The following is an 18,764-nucleotide window of genomic DNA, read 5'->3' as shown; positions in this document are numbered from 1 at the left end:
GGATGCAAGGAATGCGTTTGAAGCACGCTCTATATAACTATCATACCCCATTTTGCATGCTGGTGGGAGCCTGGGCCCTGGAGTGGCGTGGCGTGGCGTGGCGGCGTGGCATGGCGTGCAGTTATTATCTCGTTACTATCTGGTTAAAGAAATGACATCGTCGGTAAAATAATACTACCTAATATATATATCATCCTCCCAACCTTGATCCTGGATAGAGATATCAGCTGCGATCTTGGCTACCGCCCCACCCAGATAAGGCAAAAGAAAAGTAATGACATCAGCGTGCATGGCAGGGTCGGGACCAACATCTACGTTCTCCGCGCAGGCTTCTTGTCCAACCGGCGTGGAATACCGCGTATATAAAACACTCTGCGGCCGTGTCACCGGTCAAGGCCTGATATCTTCAGCATGCAGCTCGCATAGACGGCCGCACCCAGCACGATGCCCACCATGGATCCGAATGCCCAGGAACTGGTGTATGCCGTCCGTCTGAACGACAATGGGGCTCCAGATGCCCACCACGACTATATCAACCTGCCACCGCCGACGAAGCCTCCGTACGTCCTCCGGTTTCAGTTTGAAGGGAGCAGCCGGGTATGTCGACATGGAAGCCTGTGTGTGAACATCCCCTGTGCCGGTGAGAAGTTTCGGAGAGACAAGTACTGTGAGCACAAGTAAGTTACGGGAGAAGCCCTGGAGGGGATTGTATACTGCTGATGAGACGGGGATTCTAGACTGGAGCCAGACTTCAACCGAGACATCCATGTTGATATTCCTATTACCGTTTCGGGCGCTTTCAGCTTCTACTTCACATACCGCCAGCTTCCAGAACTGTCTGGCTCAGAGTCAGGTCCCAAGTCCGGAAAGGAGACTCGGTCTGATACGTACTATGTCAATGTCCGCCCGGCCATTACATTGAAGGGCGAAACCCTACCACTCGAGTCTCTATCTATCTTTTCCCTCGTATCGAAGTTTATGGGCGAATATCCCAAGGACTGGAATAAACATTTACGCGGGATTGGAGAACGAGGATACAATGTGGTCCATTTCACCCCTCTTATGAAGCGGGGTGCGTCGAATTCGCCGTATAGTATCTACGACCAAATGGAGTTTGATGAATGTTTTGCCAACGGAGAGAAGGATGTGGTCGAGATGACGTCAACTATGGAGAACGAGTACGGACTTCTGGCCCTGACGGACGTCGTTTGGAACCATATCGCTCATAACAGCAAGCTTCTGGAAGAACACCCTGAAATAGGATATAATATCAAGAACGCCCCCTGGCTGGAGGCCGCCCTGGAATTAGATACCGCCTTATTACAATATGGTCACGACCTCGAAAGTTTGGGGCTGCCCACTGAGTTCAAGACAGAAGATGATATTTCTGCTGTCATGGACAAAATGAGGGTCCATGTTATTGATAAGATCAAACTCTGGGAGTTCTACGTTATTGATAAAGAGAGGGATGTTGCGGCTGCAATCGAGGCCTGGAAATCAAACGATTTTACCTTTCCAAAAGGTGGGTTTGGAGGTTCCGGGATTGGCAGTCTATCGGAAATCCGCGAGTGGCCCATGGAGACGAAAGTCAAGTTCCTCCTAGAGAAAGGGATAATAAATATCAACCGGATTCTAGGAAGGTATTGCCGGAAAGTTGATCCTAAGATAGGGGCTGCCCTTCTCATTGCTGTATATGGAAGACATGACGAGGCTAAGGAGGATATTTCGAAGGTTACGGCGGAATTTCGAAAGCTTCTTGACGCCATCAACTTACCTCTATTCAAAGAGTTTGATAAAGACGTTGCCTCTATCCTTGATCAGCTATTTGGTCGTATAAAGTATCTCCGAATTGATGATCATGGGCCGCAGATGGGGCCCGTTACAAAGGACAGTCCCTTGATCGAGACATATTTTACCCGCCTTGAATCCAATGGAACAACGGACAAGCACGATTCAAAGTCACTTGCTTTGGCAAACAATGGGTGGGTATGGAATGCAGATGCTATGAGAGACAATGCTGGCCCTGACTCGCGCGCCTACTTACTACGAGAAGTCATCGTCTGGGGAGACTGTGTCAAGCTGAATTATGGAGGATCCCGCGACGATAATCCTTTCCTATGGGACCACATGGCAGATTATTCCAAGCTTATGGCTAAATACTTTGTGGGATTCCGCATAGATAACTGCCACTCAACGCCCATTCCTGTGGCTGAATATCTACTCGACGAAGCCCGAATGGTACGGCCTGATTTGGTCGTTTTTGCAGAGCTATTTACAGGTTCCGAGCAAACAGACTACGCCTTTGCGAAAAGGCTCGGCTTGACAGGATTGATTCGCGAAGCCATGCAATCGTGGAGTGCCGGCGAGCTCAGTCGTCTTGTCCATCGCCATGGAGGTCGTCCTATCGGCAGTTTCGAGATGGATCTCCTGTCCCATGGTGATCATCTAGAGTCCAACCAGATTGTCCGGCAGTTGCAATATACCCCTTTCCATGCACTTTTCATGGACTGCACACATGACAATGAAACCCCTGCTCAAAAGCGTGAAGCCAGAGATACACTTCCAAATGCTGCTCTAGTTGCCATGTGCTCTTCTGCCATTGGCAGTGTCATGGGATATGATGAGATCTACCCCGAACAAGTTAACTTGGTCAACGAGACGCGCCTGTATTCCTCCCCATCATCTGAGGATGGGGTCAAATCCAAGACAGGGGAAGGGGGTATTGGTGGGATTAAAAAACTACTTAACGAACTTCACACCAGCATGGCTGTTGGATGCTTTGATGAAACTCATATCCATCACGAAGGCCAATACATAACTGTTCATCGGGTACAACCAAACTCGAGAAAGGGCGTGTTGCTAATTGCACACACTGCTTTCTCTGGTTCCAAAGACACCCATGAATTAGACCCGATAATCCTCTCAGGAACAAAAGCGAAAATGATTGGCGCTTGGAAGTTGGAGGTGGATGGTACGAAGGGTGATGCAAACTCCCAGGAAGGGTATCTTACGGGCCTTCGTAGCAAGGTCTCTGATGTTGAAGGGGTCAACATCGACGACGAGGGTAATGGCACTGTTGTCCGTGTGCAAGCAGAGTTCCCTCCTGGGTCTATTGCTCTTTTGGACACCTGGATACCAGAAACGAATCTACTCCAGGATTTAAGCACCTTCATTACATCGGATGCAGAAGACGCGTTCAAGTCCCTAGATCCAGTCGACCTTAACTTTGTTCTTTACAAATGTAATGCCGAAGAACATGACATTAGCGGTGGCTCAAACGGAGTATACGATGTTCCAAACTTTGGCCCATTGGTTTATGCCGGGCTACAGGGATGGTGGAGTGTTCTTGAGGAGATTATCAAGAACAATGACGTGGGCCATCCTATTTGTGACCACCTTCGGAACGGACAATGGGCTCTCGATTATATAGTTGGGAGAATGAGGAAAGCCGCTTCCGATGAAGGGTATAAGCGATTGAGTGTGCCAGCTGAATGGTTCCAGGGACGATTTGACGCTATTCGAAAGCTTCCTCCGTTTTTGTTACCGCGTTATTTCGCCATAGTCATAAAAACCGCATATCAAGCAGCGTTGGCGCGTGGGATCCAACTCCTTGGTGTGACCATCGAGCACGGGAAGGACATTGTCCATGAACTTGCGATGGTGAGCATACAGCAAGTCGGATTTGTCAGCTCAGCGTCCCTTTACCCAACTAAGAGAATACCTTGCCTTGCGGCTGGACTGCCACATTTTTCAACAGGCTGGGCGCGGTGTTGGGGACGAGACGTTTTTATCTCCTTGCGTGGCCTACTGCTATGCACTAGGAGGTTCGACGAAGCTAAAGAGCATATTCTTGCATTTGGGAGTGTTTTGAAACACGGTCTCATGCCCAACTTGCTCTCTGATGGGAAGTCTCCGCGATACAACGCTCGGGACGCAGTATGGTTCTTCCTACAAGCTGTTCAGGACTATACCAAGATTGTGCCTGACGGGATCACGATATTAAGTGAGAAGGTTCCTCGTCGATTCTTGCCGTACGATGACACATGGTTTCCCTTCGACGATGAACGCGCATACCGTGAGACATCCACGATAGCCGAAATCATCCAAGAAATATTACAGCGACACGCGTCTGGCATTTCATTCCGTGAACATAATGCGGGGCCTGACCTCGATATGCAGATGAAGGATGAAGGATTCCAGGTCGATGTGCACGTCGACTGGGAAACGGGCCTAGTATTTGGGGGTAACCAATGGAACTGTGGTACGTGGATGGATAAGATGGGTGAGAGTACCAAGAGCGGAAATAAGGGGCATCCTGGAACTCCAAGGGACGGTGCTGCAATCGAAATCACTGGACTGCTTTATAGCTCCTTCGCCTGGATTTCAACACTGGCGGATCAGGGGAAATTCCCCTTCAAGAAGGTGAACATTGGCTCCGAAAGTTCAATCACCTATGCGGACTGGGCTGCAAAAATCAAGTCCAACTTTGAGAGGTGCTATTATATCCCCCAGAATCCAGCAGATGATGGTAAATACGACATTGATAGCAAGATAGTCCATCGACGTGGCATCTATAAGGACCTATATCGATCAGGCAAACCATACGAGGACTATCAGTTCCGGCCAAACTTCGCTGTTGCCATGACCGTCGCACCTGAACTATTTGCCCTGGAAAAGGCGCTTCATACCCTCGAACTCGCTGATACGATCCTCCGTGGACCGATGGGTATGGCGACTTTGGACCCTAAGGATCACAATTACCACCCTTATTACGTGAACTCCGAGGATTCCACCAATTTTGCAACGTCGAAAGGGAGGAACTACCACCAAGGACCAGAGTGGCTGTGGCCAACGGGGTATTTCCTGCGAGCCTTGATGAAATTTGTGCTCATGCGAAGTGATAGCCCGCAAGACCGGACAGACATATTCCAGCAGCTCACAAACCGACTTGGACAGTGTAAACGGGCTCTCCGTACAAGCCCATGGAGAGGTCTAACCGAGCTGACAAATAAGAATGGGGAAATATGTGCAGACTCTGTAAGTTGCAATCTAACCCCGTAGCGTCAGCCCGTAGCGTCCCTCGACTAGATGTAAACTAACGGCATTATAGTCCCCATCCCAAGCGTGGTCGGCATCCTGCTTAATTGACCTGTATTATGATGCATCTAAACTCAGGGAGCTGGAGACATAAGTAGGGGGTATCACGGAGTTATTTAGCATAACAATGATAGCGAACTTGACGGTCGAAGGCGTGAAAAAGTTGTCATCAAGAAAAAAACAAGCAAGCAAGCTGCAAATCTCTACGTCATCGTGGAGATCAAGGAGCGGATCACATGACCATCCTCTCCCTTTACACAAATATTCGGGCAGGAAAACATATCATATTTAAGCACGTAGGCAGCCGCATTGAGGTGGAAGACAATAACGCGTTCTCTTGGTGGCTAGCAAGGACGTGTACCTACGTTTTCCTTGCTGCGGACATCCCCCGCGATGACGTCCCAGGCTCTGTATTCGCTCGCAGCCACAGCAGCCACCGCAACAAGCGGCTTGGTGCACTCGTTCGCGACAGCTGCGCCTGGGGAGCCGGATGAGCCTAGATATCAGGACCAGGCGCGAGGTCAGCGTGATTTAGTCACTCAGATTGTGATCAGCGTCACATTCGGATTCAGTGCCTTCATCACCTTCTGTGTATGTATATCCTTTTAGCTCCTACTGAACGCGCTGATCAGCATGGCTCACAGCTCTTTATTTACGCAGATTCTACGGCCCAAATGGAGTGCTCTTTATGCAGCGCGGCGGAAGATGAGGAGTGCTGCGTCGAGGCTGCCTGACCTCCCGGATTCAATGTTTGGATGGATTCCGGTGTTATACAAGATCAGTGATGAGGAAGTTCTAGCTTCAGGAGGACTAGATGCATATGTGGTATGCCCCCTTTTTCGCATGACCGATATTTGGAGCGGATTTTTGGAGCTGACATTGGTTTATTATACTATGGAATGATAGTTTCTGCTATTTTACAAATACTCCATCCACTTCCTTTCGATCGTCTTTTTCTTTTCCGTCGTCGTTATTCTCCCAGTGCGTTATTCGTACACCGGAGAGACAGGATATCCATGGGATGGTGACAAAGGAGAAGATCCCGATGATTCAGACAAGAAGCCAAAAACCGACCCAACGTTTCTCTGGCTGTATGTTGTGTTTTCTTACGTATTTACCGCAGTGGCGGCCCACCTCCTTATCCGCTACACGAATCGAATCATACAAATACGACAAAAGTATCTGGGAGGACAAACCTCTATGGCAGATAGAACAATTCGGCTTTCTGGGATTCCCGTTGAAATGCAGTCCGAGGAGAAAATTCAAGCTTTCATCGAGGGATTGGAAATTGGAAAGGTCGAAAGTGTTATGCTATGCCGTGACTGGAGGGAGCTGGATAGATTGATGGAAGAACGGAAACGCACCCTTCAGCGTCTTGAAAAGGCATGGGCGAAATACCTTCGGTACCGAGGAGGTAAACTAGGTGTGCAGACTAACAGAGCTGCTCGGATACCGTCAGCAGTTGACGCGGATGACGCAGCAGAGGATGCTCGGCTGCTATCCGATAGCCATAATATAGAGGCAGCCCATGTCTCGGAATGCTCACAAGCTCGACCCAAGACTAGGTTATGGTTTGGTCCTCTGAAGCTCCGGTTTAAATCCATCGATGCTATCGACTACTACGAAGAAAAACTGCGTCGGCTGGACGAAAATATCGAGGTCGCTCGTCAAAAGGAATGCCCACCCGGGGCTTTGGCATTTGTCACAATGGAATCTATTGCTGCCTGTCAAATGGCGGTTCAAGCTATCCTCGACCCTTGGCCGATGCAACTTGTCGCCAATTTAGCACCCGCCCCAGCAGACGTAGTCTGGCAACACACCTATCTATCCCGGGCTGAAAGAATGATACGAGGCTGGACTATTTCTACTATCATTTGTGTCCTTACCGTTTTCTGGTCTCTTTTTTTGATTCCACTGGCCTACCTGCTTAATTTGGAGACCCTTGAGAAGGTAATTCCACGGCTCGCCGAGACGTTGGCTGAACACCCGTTGCTCAGGTCCCTGATGCAAACTGGTCTTCCAACTTTGACACTCTCTTTGCTCGCATTGGCAGTTCCATATATATACGACTGTAAGCACTCCATCCTCGATACCCAGCATGTGCATCAAGAAACGGTAAACTAACCATTGGATTCGTTTTAGGGTTGGCCAACGTGCAAGGCATGACCTCCCAGGGAGATGTGGAGCTATCTGTCATCTCAAAGAATTTCTTCTTTACATTCTTTAATCTTTTCCTTGTCTTTACAGTCTTTGCGACAGCCTCGAATTTCTATCGTCTTTGGGAAAATCTCCGTGATGTCTTCAAAGATACAACAACCATAGCCTTCGCGCTAGCTCGCTCCCTTGAGAAGCTTGCGCCCTTCTATACTAACCTAATAGTTCTACAAGGTCTAGGTTTATTTCCTTTCCGCCTGTTGGAATTTGGAAGTGTGTTCTTATATCCTTTCCAACGGATGTGCGCAGTCACTCCTCGCGATTATGCTGATCTAAGAAAGCCTCCGATCTTTTGCTACGGTTTCGCACTGCCACCTACCATTTTTATTTTCATTGTCTGCCTTGTGTACAGCGTTTTCCCAAGCTCATGGCTCGTTTGCCTCTTTGGACTGATATACTTCAACATTGGCCAATTCATATACAAATACCAACTTCTATACGCCATGGATCATCAGCAGCACTCCACTGGCCGAGCATGGCCAATGATCTGTAGCCGAATCATACTTGGCTTGGTGGTGTTCCAGTTGACAATGATCGGGAGTCTTGCTCTTCGATCGGCCATCACACGGTCCATCATGATAATCCCATTGCTGTGTGCAACAGTCTGGTTTTCATACTTTTTCTCTCGCACATATGACCCGCTGATGAATTTCATCGCTCTCCGAAGCATCGATCGTGGCCGTACGACTGACAGCGACGAATCGCCAACGCCCACTTCAACCTTTTCTCCCCCTTCACAGTGGGATAGGGACTCCATACCTCTTCGACTACGAGGCCGTGACGTGGCTCCTAGACTGAAGAAATATGTTAACCCAAATCTAGTCATTCCTCTCGACCCGGCATGGATTCCGGGGCAGCCAGGGGATCACAACAACGAATACAGCCTCTTTCCACACAATGGGATTTCAGCAGCTGAGTGGGGGTCGGTTTAAGGCAATTAATTCTTAATTAGTGTCTAAATTTACTTGATACCCTTACGATACTTTTAATACTTTCGAAGCGACACAACCACTGCTCAATGACCAATTAATCTTAGGCTTTTTTTCATATCCTATGGAACCTTCTTGAATTATTCTTTTCAGCGGATCTGCTCACTCTGTAGAGCCCAAAGACATGGAGTTGATTACAATCTATAATCCTATATGCCTCCCTGGCATCCGGGCACAAAAAGCGCTTATCGCGCAGATTATAAACAACACCGCTGATACAAAAAAAGGCAATCCCAGACCAGCACCACCAATTTTCAAACCCCATCTAAATGTTGTGGCGATAAGAGGCGAAGCAGCCAGTGCTCCTATGATGGTAATAACGGCGAACGATGAATAAAGTGTTGCCACGTCCCTTGGTAGGACAAGGGAGTTCCCGTATGACTTGATAGCAGGGTAAAATCCGAAGGAGAAGGTAAATAAGAGAAGAGCTAAACAGATTTGATGTTAGCTAGGTATTGCACGTCATATTGAATTGGACGTGGGTGAAAACCAACACAAGATCATCAATCCAGGCGAAGGAGAAAGACCCATCATCAAGGGCCCTATAATGCCGAATATCGAACTTCCTCGAGCAATCCATAAGTCCGTTTGTGCTGGCGCCATACGCTGATAATGGCTCAGAAACCTGGTCAGGGCTGGGAGTACGATAAGGAAGAGAACGAGGTTGACGGCCGCTCTGAATGATATGAGATAGTTTGCCTATCCATTCAATCAGTAAACTCTCTCCGTGTTGTGACTGAAAGGGCTTGCCATATTTACATACCTCTGCAAGGCTCCAACTGAATCGTTTAGAAGTATACTGGATCAAAAATTCTAGGATTTCGCGCCCGAGAGTTGCCACAAGGAATGAAATGGTCACGAAGAAGATATCGAGGCTTCCACTGACTATAGTCCAGACAAGAACAAATGGAGCGAGAGCATGCTTGATTCCCGTCTTTATGCTTGCCAATATGCTATACTTCTCAGGTTTGAGGTCACCATGTTCACGGATCGTTTCGTCATCGTCTGATATATCTCCCTCCTGGGTGGCCAGTTTCGAAGTATCAGGAATCATGGAAAGAACCACAAACCCAACTAGCTCGAATACCAATCCAGCTACCAGAGGTGCATACACGCTCCAGGCTTGCATAAGAACAGATCCAAGAACAGGAGCAATGACTTCGGTGATGAGCTGAACCGACGCCATATAGAAGAATGCCTGTGCCCTCCGGTCGGACGGAAGAACGTCAGAGAGAATGGTATATCCAATGGCCGATAGCACCATCCCTCCACCGCCGGCTGATTTCAATATCGATGAAAGGTATATCGAATTAAAAGGAAGCCAGCCACCCCCCATCAAACTCACTATCAAAATCCATATCTCGGAAAGAATCTGGCCAATGGTCCCCAGTACGAGAACAAAAACTCGACCTCTTTTATTCGCTAGGTTCCCAAATGGGATTGCAAGCATCAATGCTGAGATTGAAACTTAGCATTTTATATTACGATATTGGGGGGAGATGGGGTTAGGAGGGTTCCTACCAAATATGTTCTCAATGACCTTCAAGCGTGCCTTTATAGCGACGAGATCTCCCTGCACCTCACTACTCTTGCACGGATCTTCTGATATGTCCAAGCTTGTACTATTCAGGCCGTGTGGAGGGCAGTATCCGTAGCATATAATCGTTTCGAATAGCTGCGTCTTTGGAGTTACTCGCACTGTGTCCGCAATGTCCACGAGTAACGCAAACGCATAGACGAGGATGGGAACTTTCCATACACTATACACCTCTGCTAGCCAGTTGGTATCGTGGAACTTGAGGTACCATGCTTGGCCTGATCTTCTGGCATCATCGTTATCGTTTCCAGTAGATGCATTGGCAGATGTAGGCCCGCTGTTCCCTGAGGCTTGGAGTAGCCTGGTATGTTCGTCCATGCCGAAGGGGCCGTCGTGATGTGAGACTATACGGAGTACTTAATAACTAGCTATATAACTCTAGTCCTCTCCGGTTTATCCCTGATGATTATTGAGCAGTCTTGAGGCTCAACAGTGCCTTGACCTATTTATTGGCGGATTGCTCACTGTTTATGTTGGTGCATTGGAAGTGCTGAAATGGATCGAGCCGCCTAACCGTGCATTAATAGTTAAGTTAGTCCTTCGGAAGGGTTCATAGTTAATCAAGTAACTGCAGGGTTCTTCGTTGAACTAGCTAGATGTTAACTAGTTAGTTAGAAGACCAAAATCCTCCAGAGGCGGGTTCGGTTAAAGGCGCACCATGAGTAATCGTACCCATGGAGGAGTGGGAGTCGTAGGCATTCATTTCAAGGCTAGGATATGGTAAGTGGGATAGAGAAGAATTGACATGCCCCTAATATAAATAGTCCGCTGAGCCGCCCAAACCTAGCTTTAAAAAAAAAGTAAAAAAAGAAAAGTAAAAAGAAAGATTTAACTAGCCTCCCTTGAAACCTCAATTCTGAAAACACAAACAATCGATCCTCATAAAGACAGTTCAATGGACTGCTAATTTCAACTGGTTATAGCTCGTCAAACATAAACACTCATGGTGTTATGGATTATCAGCGACAGGCAAAGAAATGAAACGCCCCTACATAGACCACCAGGCAGGCAATAGCAATAGCGAAACGCCTCAAATATACTACTACACTCAAAACATTTATCTCGCCCCAATTGGCACCTTCAAATGTTGATGTCAATTGACTGAATTTTTTTGCGGTGATTCCTTCTTTAAAAACCGTGGACAGGTCGTCCTGTTGAGCAGACAACAGGTCGTCGATTATCCCAGTCGCCAGGTCTTCGATAACTTGCCGAGTCTGCGGTCCAGGTGGCCTCCAAAAGGGCAATGCACGAACCGAGGCGAGCATATTGAATGTCTTCAAAGCCTCTGGAGGAAATTTTAATAGTCCCTTGGAAGCCTCGTCAAAGGAAATTCCGTATAGTCCAAAGAAATCCTTTTTGTGTTCGGAGATACCCGGCCACCCCGATTCTTCGATGTATTTTATGCACTCAAGGTCGCCTATGATGCCATTGATATCTTTGGACTTATAGTCGTCTTGTATGTATTCTCCGTTTCTCACTTGGCTGGCAATTTGACAGCACTTGTTGAACAGAGCCTGAAGATACAGGTAACCATTTGTTACGAAGCTTGGTGTTGACATCTGCTTCACGGGCTGGTTGACTTAGTTCAACTGGTTTTCATGGATATAGTGTCAGGATGTTTACCTGGTTTTTAATGGGTTTAATTTCGATATCCGCATATCCAATTCCCTCCAACCCAATCTTTATAGCCTCGAGTAACGTTTCTGTAGATAACAATGTAGCCTCATTGTCCTCGAGTATACCCTGAGCTCTTTCCAATAAAACATTGAATTCCCTTAATCTAGTCTGAGCCTCCTCAGTCAGTGTTTCAGAGTTCACCGACTTAGCTGTATATTCCCCTATTGTTGAATTCAGCTCTGCTATGACCGCCCTGGCTTTGGTAGCGTTTTCTTTTATGCCAGAGTTGACCTTTTTTAATACAACTTCGGAACGTCGTAGCTCAGCTTCGATTTCGTTGAACTCAGTTTTGCAGCCCTTTAATGCAGAGGTGTACGATTCCCATTTAGGTTCGTTCTCCTTCGAAATAACAGTGTTCCCCTCTTCATTTAGTAGGCGGCCGTTTGGTGCCATACCGAGCTCCTCGTGGACGAGCTTCATTACATGACGAATGTCTGGGATATCCTGCTTCAACCTAACGTTCGTCCAAGTGGCAGCTCTGAGCGTCCTCCTGTAAACCGCCATTTTGAAGGGGGTTATATGAAATTTAGCACTTGTCGTTACTATGTGTCCTGGTTGATGAGTCTGGTTGTTTTGTGTTAATCTATCTCAGAGTATTCAGTGTTGCGAGAATTTTGCAAGGAGGTGGCTGCCCTATGGTCAAGGATGGGAACCGAAACAAGAATCTAGGGAGAATAAACACAGATATAAACAGGTGGTACGGTACGTCTCTGAGCTGACATGCGTTGCTCAGACTTGTGTTGATGTGCGGGTGAAATGTAGAAGTAATAGTTGCTCTACTACTCAGTCTCTTATGAAAAGCTTCACCAGTGAGAATTACTGAGTGTGGGAAAAGGGGAAGGAGGGAGGCATTGTTCGTGGCTACCAATATATTAGATATCTGACCTTGGTATATGTAGTAACCGACGAGAGTAACAACATTGATCGAAGAGAAATATCTAATTATATTTTTTTTATTCAATAGCTGCGGGATTCACTAAATATGACCTCACCCGTCACTCCGCCCGTATTCCAAACCATCTACTCCTATCCACCGGCCATTCATAGGCTTGTAGGAATCGCGACTAGATAATTATCAACAAAGCGTAGCACCTTTTCTTGACCCTTTTTCTAGCACAATGTAACCAGAAGTCAATTTCTTTTGTTATGCCGAAACGTCAAACGCATAAGAGCAAAGAGGGAATCATATCGACGAGGTTGACAGGAGGCAGCAAGATATCCAATTTATTCAGCGCCGTTGGCTTGAAGTCGCGCCTGTCTCTGTTTAACGGCATTTGCAAGCATTTCGAGAACTGATTCAGAGTCCTCCCAGTTAATGCATGCATCGGTAATGCTGACTCCGTATTTGAGACCGGCCTTCCCTTCAGGGGGCACCTTCTGGTTTCCTAGATAGAGAGAGGGGAAGATTAGTGAAACACATCTTTGAAGAGGGAATATGAGACAGATATTTGCATCTTCACAACGTACCTTCATTGATATTACTCTCAATCATAACGCCCATAATTCCTTCTTCACCAGCAGCTATCTGTTCGGCAAGAACAGCAGCAACCTTGGGTTGGTTCTTGTGGTTCTTCTCCGAATTTCCGTGGCTGCAGTCAACCATTAAACGTTGAGATAAGCCCTTCGCCGACAGCTTTTCTTTAGCTTCTGCTATGCTCTTTGCGTCGAAGTTGGTTCCCTTCTTGCCTCCACGGAGAATAACAAAGCAGTCCTCGTTGCCCACGGTTCCGACGATCGAGACTACGCCCGGTTTTGTCACAGAAAGAAAGTGATGGGGGTGCTTAACGGCGCCAATTGCATCAACAGCAACGTCAAGAGAGCCATCAGTGCCATTCTTGAATCCAACAGGGAACGAGAGACCACTGGCCAATTCGCGGTGGAGTTGCGATTCAGTAGTTCTAGCACCAATGGCACCCACTGATAGCAAGTCTGCCAGGAACTGAGGCGAGATAGTGTCTAGCATCTCACTAGCAAGCGGCATGCCTTTCTCGGTCAAATCGACGAACAAACGACGTGCAGTCCTGAGGCCCTTGTTGATCTGGAAAGAGTTATCAATATCTGGGTCATTGATCAACCCTTTCCAACCGACGGTAGTTCGTGGTTTCTCAAGATAGGAGCGCATAACAATCATGAGCTGGTCATTATATTTCTCTCTCATTCTAACAAGGCGATCGCAGTAATCGAGTGCAGCTTGGGGGTCATGGATAGAGCATGGCCCGATGATGACGAGGAGACGACCCTTCGCATCTTCGCCCCTAACAATGGCTGCTGCTTCTTCTCTAGAAGTAACAACGGTGTTCTTCGATTCGTTGGTTTGGGAGATTTCATGTTGTAGGAGGTTTGGAGGTGTGAGAGGATTATATCCAAGAACTTTATAGCCGAGATGGCAGTGAGCTTCAATATCTAGCAACCGAGAAAAAGACAAGCTGCTTCTCGTTTTACTGACCTCTCCAGTCCTCGACTTGGTTCTTCTTCCCAACGTTTGGGTTTTCTATGTACCACTGGGACTGTATACGGTCAGCTCATATAAATCTCGACAATTGGCGAAGTTGCCCGCCATAGTGGGATGACTCACCGACATCGCAGGTATCTCGATGAGATATTCAGGGGATGAAGTGGACGAGAAGGTGAGAAGGCAGGAATGTTCTCTGCACGAGGATTTAAAGACCTGAGCAGCTAGTGACAAAAAAACTCTCAGTTATAACTAAAGGCACACCGAGGTTGTCCGCTGTATATGAAGCTTTGGTGTCAAGAGAAAAGCGGAAGCCGAGTTTCTCGAGCTAAATAAATATTTAAATACTTTGAACGTCATAATGCCACCCACCACATGAGTTCACAGTTCCTTCTTCACAGTAAGAATATTCACCCAATAACTATATAAATTATCAGTGTTCCCATCACCCTTCTGAGCTCATTCAATTGGTTCTTTGTGTTGAAACATCGCGACCTTCACAACGATACACCCCTTTGTGGTCTTTCACGAGGTGAACTTTATTTCAGGGATCTTCTCCATCGAACAACTGGCCCCCGATCATCGGCCCGCTAAATCGAGCTGAATCTCTGTACGACGACGAGCTAACAATAATCGGCAACTCTATTCTTCCTTCCCATCGTGAACTTCGATTTATGAGACCGCACAATGCCCCTTGCGAAGAGAGATAAGCGACTCAAGCTGTATTTGACATCTCGGACAATTTCGCGCCATATTCCTCAATTGCTGTGTCGATCTTACTGGTGATTCTCCTTTGGTCCTTAGATATGCTAGGGAAATTCGCAGATGCCGCCTTGATAGACTCAAGGTCATTGTCCAGCCTCTTGGAGAAATTCTCGAACATCCCAAGGAACCTTTTCTTGATTGGTCTGAGGGTATGTTCACACTGGTCGAATTTTTCGGAATGGATTCCTTCAAGTTGATCGATCATCCTGTCACACCCTGCTCGGTAAACGTCTACGGAACGGAACATCCTATCCTCGCTTGCCCAGAGCTCCCGAGTAAGGCGCTGTCTGCTGGTTAGCATATAATTCTATCTGGTCTCGAAGGATTGGGTAACTTGGATGAAATTCAATGCTTACGTTGCCTGTATCAAACAGCATGTCCCTGCTCCCTCTATAGCTCTCCGGGAAGCGACTTTCCCATTCTGGCTGGTTGTATCTCACGGGCTCCGGGCATTCCCGTAGTGAAACCTCATTGTCTGTATCCACTTCGGTGTCCGCACCGTCTCCACCATGGTCTATGCTTTCGAACTGTCGTGAACTCTTAACATCTATCATGGGGCGTTTCTTGACCGCACGACGTGGAATTGGGTTGGTTTGATGAGCTTTTAGCCGTGGCATTAACTTGAAAGATTTATTTTGAGTCAACGTCGCTGGGTTAGATGATTCCGTTTCATGGAATGTTCCTTGGGGGCGAACGATGTCAGTTGTCTTGATAGGCCTATTATGCTGCCAGCTGCGCTCTTGTCTCGCGTTCAGGTTGCTTAGGATATTATCGTCATCCTTGGTTACTTCACTGCCATTGAGGTCCTTCGTCGAACGATTGCTGGCCAGAAAACTGCGTGTGCCAGCCTCCCGCCCTTTAAGCTGCTGCGAGAACAAAACCGAGGGGCGTGGGTTCATATATATATGCTCTCTTTGTGTCTTTGGCTCTCCTGGAGCTTCAAGATAGCGTTTGTCGTGAATATTACGATTGACCTGCAGTCGTGGTTTTGGGCTCCCATTTTCGTCAACTGTTTGGGATAGCCAACCAATCGGCATTGACCGTACTGGACTATCTTTTGCCGATTCACGAACAAAACTAGATGACGGTTCTTCATTCTCATCCTCGCTACTTTCTGAGTCAAAAGATTCCGCATGATTATACTCTCCTGACAGCGAAGAACTGTCTGCATCTTCCATAGCTGGATATGCCGCTCCCTTATCAGCTTCAGTGTTAGTATCCTGGGCCGGGGAAGTGCTGTCATCGGCTGAGCTGTTGTCAGGCGAGTGGCTCGTTGAAGTGTGGATGTAGTCCTCAGCTATGTCAAATTTGACTGACCTCGTTGGCTTCTGCTGTTCGCCTCCATCCGTGACGCTACGAGGTATTTCTTCAACTGCAGCCTCAGTTGGCCTTTCCCCAACCAGTATCGCGCAGTTATCAGAGTCGTCCTTTGATGGCCTTCGATTGGGCCCGTTTCGATTGCTTGCCTGGCCTGTACCAAGGGTAGGCTCTGCATTGAGGTCGTATGGCACAGGCACTGGCTTTTCAGCCGACGCTAGCTTTCGAGACATAAACTGGGAGACATTTTTAGAGACCTGAGAGGCATTTTCAGCCATCCGTTTTTTCTCGCCTATGGGGTTCGAGACTCTCTTTTGATTACCCATAATCTCTGTGATGTTTGTTTCTTGTCTGGCATCCTGTCTGGCAGATGCAATCCCCATGCTCTCCAAAGCGGTTGCAAGCTTCTTCGCTATCGTCTGTGGCTTGTTTGAGGCTGTTATTTTTGAGGGGCAGCTCATTGTTTGCCTTGATGCCGCTGCTATCGGTATATGGCTGACCACGTTCTGCTTCTTTTCGTGGCTATCTTCTCCTATGAAGCTATCGCTGCACAAATTTATCACAGTATCTTCATCGCTGACGGGCTTAGCAGCTTCTAGCTGGCGTGTTGATGCGTTCTGTGTTGTCTCAGGCTGCAAAGAGACATTTAGACCGCATTTTTCAACCGCTGTCACCTGTTCACGATCAATAGCCAATTCACTTGAGACTTCACCTAGATCTTTACTAGATACCATATCTTCGGTGTTTGCACATTTCTTCGGTAGCACCTCGCCAGCAGCAGCCTTTGCATCCTCCTCGTTAAACTGAATATGGGTGGCAAGATCTTCTAGGCTTGTCGAACCTGGGTAACTTGACTCGATGGGGTCATCAAGGTCATACGTCGCATTCTCCCGCTCTACCGCTAGGGCCATTTTTTTATTAGCTGCCTCGGCAGCACCTCGAGGTTGGCGGCCTGAAGTCAAGGTTTTCGTAACCTGGCGGGCTATCTGTTTCTTTTGCTTCGCTGAATTGTCGCCAGACTGTGGTGCCAATTTCAGTGTTTTGGTGTTTTTCTTTGCCGTCGAATTGGGCTTCTTTTTTCCCTTAGGTACGCTGGCTAGCTCACTGGCTTTTGGGGTCTGTCTGGGAATCTTTGAAATCGCTAGGGCCTGGGCCTGTGTCTGGGTCTTTTCAGCGTTCACACGAAGGTCTTCATCCCAGTCAAAGTCTGCTTTCTTCGTGGAAGAACCACATAGTTTATGCATAGGACGTTTTAACCGGGAGTTATTGAGGGAGCTGGGTTCTGGTATCCCGCTGCTAGTCCCAGCAGTTTTACTAGCTTCCTGAGGTGACTTGTAAGAACTAGAGCCTATCATGATAGATGTTGGATCTCCTGCAGATTGCGAGTCAGGGACAAGCGCCACAGTCTCATCAGCAACTGACATTGCTTTGGGACATTCTGGTTCTTTGATACCCGTCGTTTTGGGTGTTGTTGGCGAGTTCGAGTTTGAGAGCTGAGGTTGAAGTAAAAGTGCCTGTTTTGCCAAATTAGGCAAGTCTCCCAACTCCCCCGCCGCACGGTCCATCCATCCCACCTCGGTCTTTGGACTTGGTGAAATTGCGGCTTCATCTTCCTTCACAGGGGATTCTACACGCGGAGATGCTTGGATCAAGGGGATTGCTGGTGAGTCGGGCTCCGCTGAGGATGAATGCTGATGGTTTATAGTGTCTACATCGTCAGCTGCAGGCTTGTCCTTTGGATGTGGCTCTTGATTCAACATATGTTGCTCAAGTACTTGCTCCGTTCCACCTAGCAAATGCTGTTGCGAGATTGCTGGATTACTGGAACTTATGAATAGCTGTGACTCGTATTGAACCTCCTCACTAGGTGGAAGTTCTATTATTGCGGACGATGGCGGTCTATGACTACTCCTCCACAACGCTGTGTCATCGTCGTTGCTAGAATTGCCCGGTTCTGGGAGGACTAATGCCCCGTGCAGTTCACTGACCCCACAGTCCTCGAAGGGAATGATCGCGAAAGCTCCATTTTTTGGTCCTTTAAATGGATTTGTCGTATCCATATCTTTGGGAGTCAAGCCCGTGTCTACTATTTTGTTAGCACATAGCTATATATACCACAACATGCATATACATACGCACCTTTGAGATATCTGGTTGCCTTTAACACTATTTCTACTTTATCTGGCCCTTCCATTTCCAAAGAAATATCGCCCATGTGCCGTTTGGTCCCATTTGTGGTGTAGTTACTGTCGTGTTTGAAGCAGATATCTATGCGATTGCCTTCAGCTTTCACACTGTCTATCAAGTCCAAAGATATATCGACCCATTGGAACCGACTGTCATGTATCCCCAAGAGGGTGAGCCTATCATGAGCAAACACTGCGGCCAAGCCGCCTGAAGCATCGATCAATTCCTCCACACCATACACTGAATTTATTGTGCAGCAAAAAGCGCATTGGTACTGGTAAACGGCAGGGGATATCATAGAGATGAATTTCTTGACCCACTGGCTGGTAGATGCTCGCAAAGAGAAGCCTACGTGATTGTTAAACTTCTCAATTCGTGCGTCAATCGTGCGTAGTGCTGGCAGCTTAGATTGGCTTGTAGTTAACTCCATTATTATAGCAGCAGCTATAATTCTAAGACATGGATCGCG

General features: G+C 47.5%; 4 protein-coding genes across 4 annotated transcripts; 2 read left to right on the top strand and 2 right to left on the bottom strand.

Annotated features, from left to right (window-relative positions):
* Positions 1-444: 444 nt before the first annotated feature.
* GIQ15_03087 (glycogen debranching enzyme) lies at positions 445-5,191 on the top strand (the record flags this gene model as incomplete). Its single annotated transcript, XM_033550504.1, has 3 exons — positions 445-677; positions 738-5,037; positions 5,111-5,191. 3 exons carry the CDS (start codon positions 445-447, stop codon positions 5,189-5,191), a joined length of 4,614 nt encoding a protein of 1,537 aa, XP_033407665.1.
* Positions 5,192-5,490: 299 nt separating this feature from the next.
* On the top strand, positions 5,491-8,243 carry GIQ15_03086 (uncharacterized protein; the record flags this gene model as incomplete). Its single annotated transcript, XM_033550503.1, has 4 exons — positions 5,491-5,688; positions 5,758-5,922; positions 6,004-7,168; positions 7,240-8,243. The coding sequence occupies 4 exons, from the start codon at positions 5,491-5,493 to the stop codon at positions 8,241-8,243; spliced, it is 2,532 nt and encodes an 843-aa protein (XP_033407664.1).
* A 505-nt stretch (positions 8,244-8,748) lies between these two features.
* On the bottom strand, positions 8,749-12,078 carry GIQ15_03085 (MFS transporter; the record flags this gene model as incomplete). The annotated part of the gene is made up of 5 exons (XM_033550502.1): positions 8,749-8,976; positions 9,064-9,755; positions 9,822-10,241; positions 10,976-11,468; positions 11,521-12,078. 5 exons carry the CDS (start codon positions 12,076-12,078, stop codon positions 8,749-8,751), a joined length of 2,391 nt encoding a protein of 796 aa, XP_033407663.1.
* Positions 12,079-12,798: 720 nt separating this feature from the next.
* GIQ15_03084 (phe-inhibited DAHP synthase AroG) lies at positions 12,799-18,323 on the bottom strand (the record flags this gene model as incomplete). Its single annotated transcript, XM_033550501.1, has 7 exons — positions 12,799-12,959; positions 13,042-13,944; positions 14,021-14,081; positions 14,150-14,222; positions 14,758-15,074; positions 15,148-18,191; positions 18,248-18,323. 7 exons carry the CDS (start codon positions 18,321-18,323, stop codon positions 12,799-12,801), a joined length of 4,635 nt encoding a protein of 1,544 aa, XP_033407662.1.
* Between the last annotated feature and the right edge of the window lie 441 nt (positions 18,324-18,764).

Source organism: Arthroderma uncinatum (assembly GCF_011692745.1).
Source record: "Arthroderma uncinatum strain CBS 119779 chromosome Unknown scaffold2, whole genome shotgun sequence".
In the NCBI taxonomy this organism is placed as follows: Eukaryota; Fungi; Ascomycota; class Eurotiomycetes; order Onygenales; family Arthrodermataceae; genus Arthroderma; species Arthroderma uncinatum.
The sequence above is the reverse complement of the archived record's forward strand: the minus strand, read 5'-3'. Positions and strand labels throughout refer to the sequence as shown.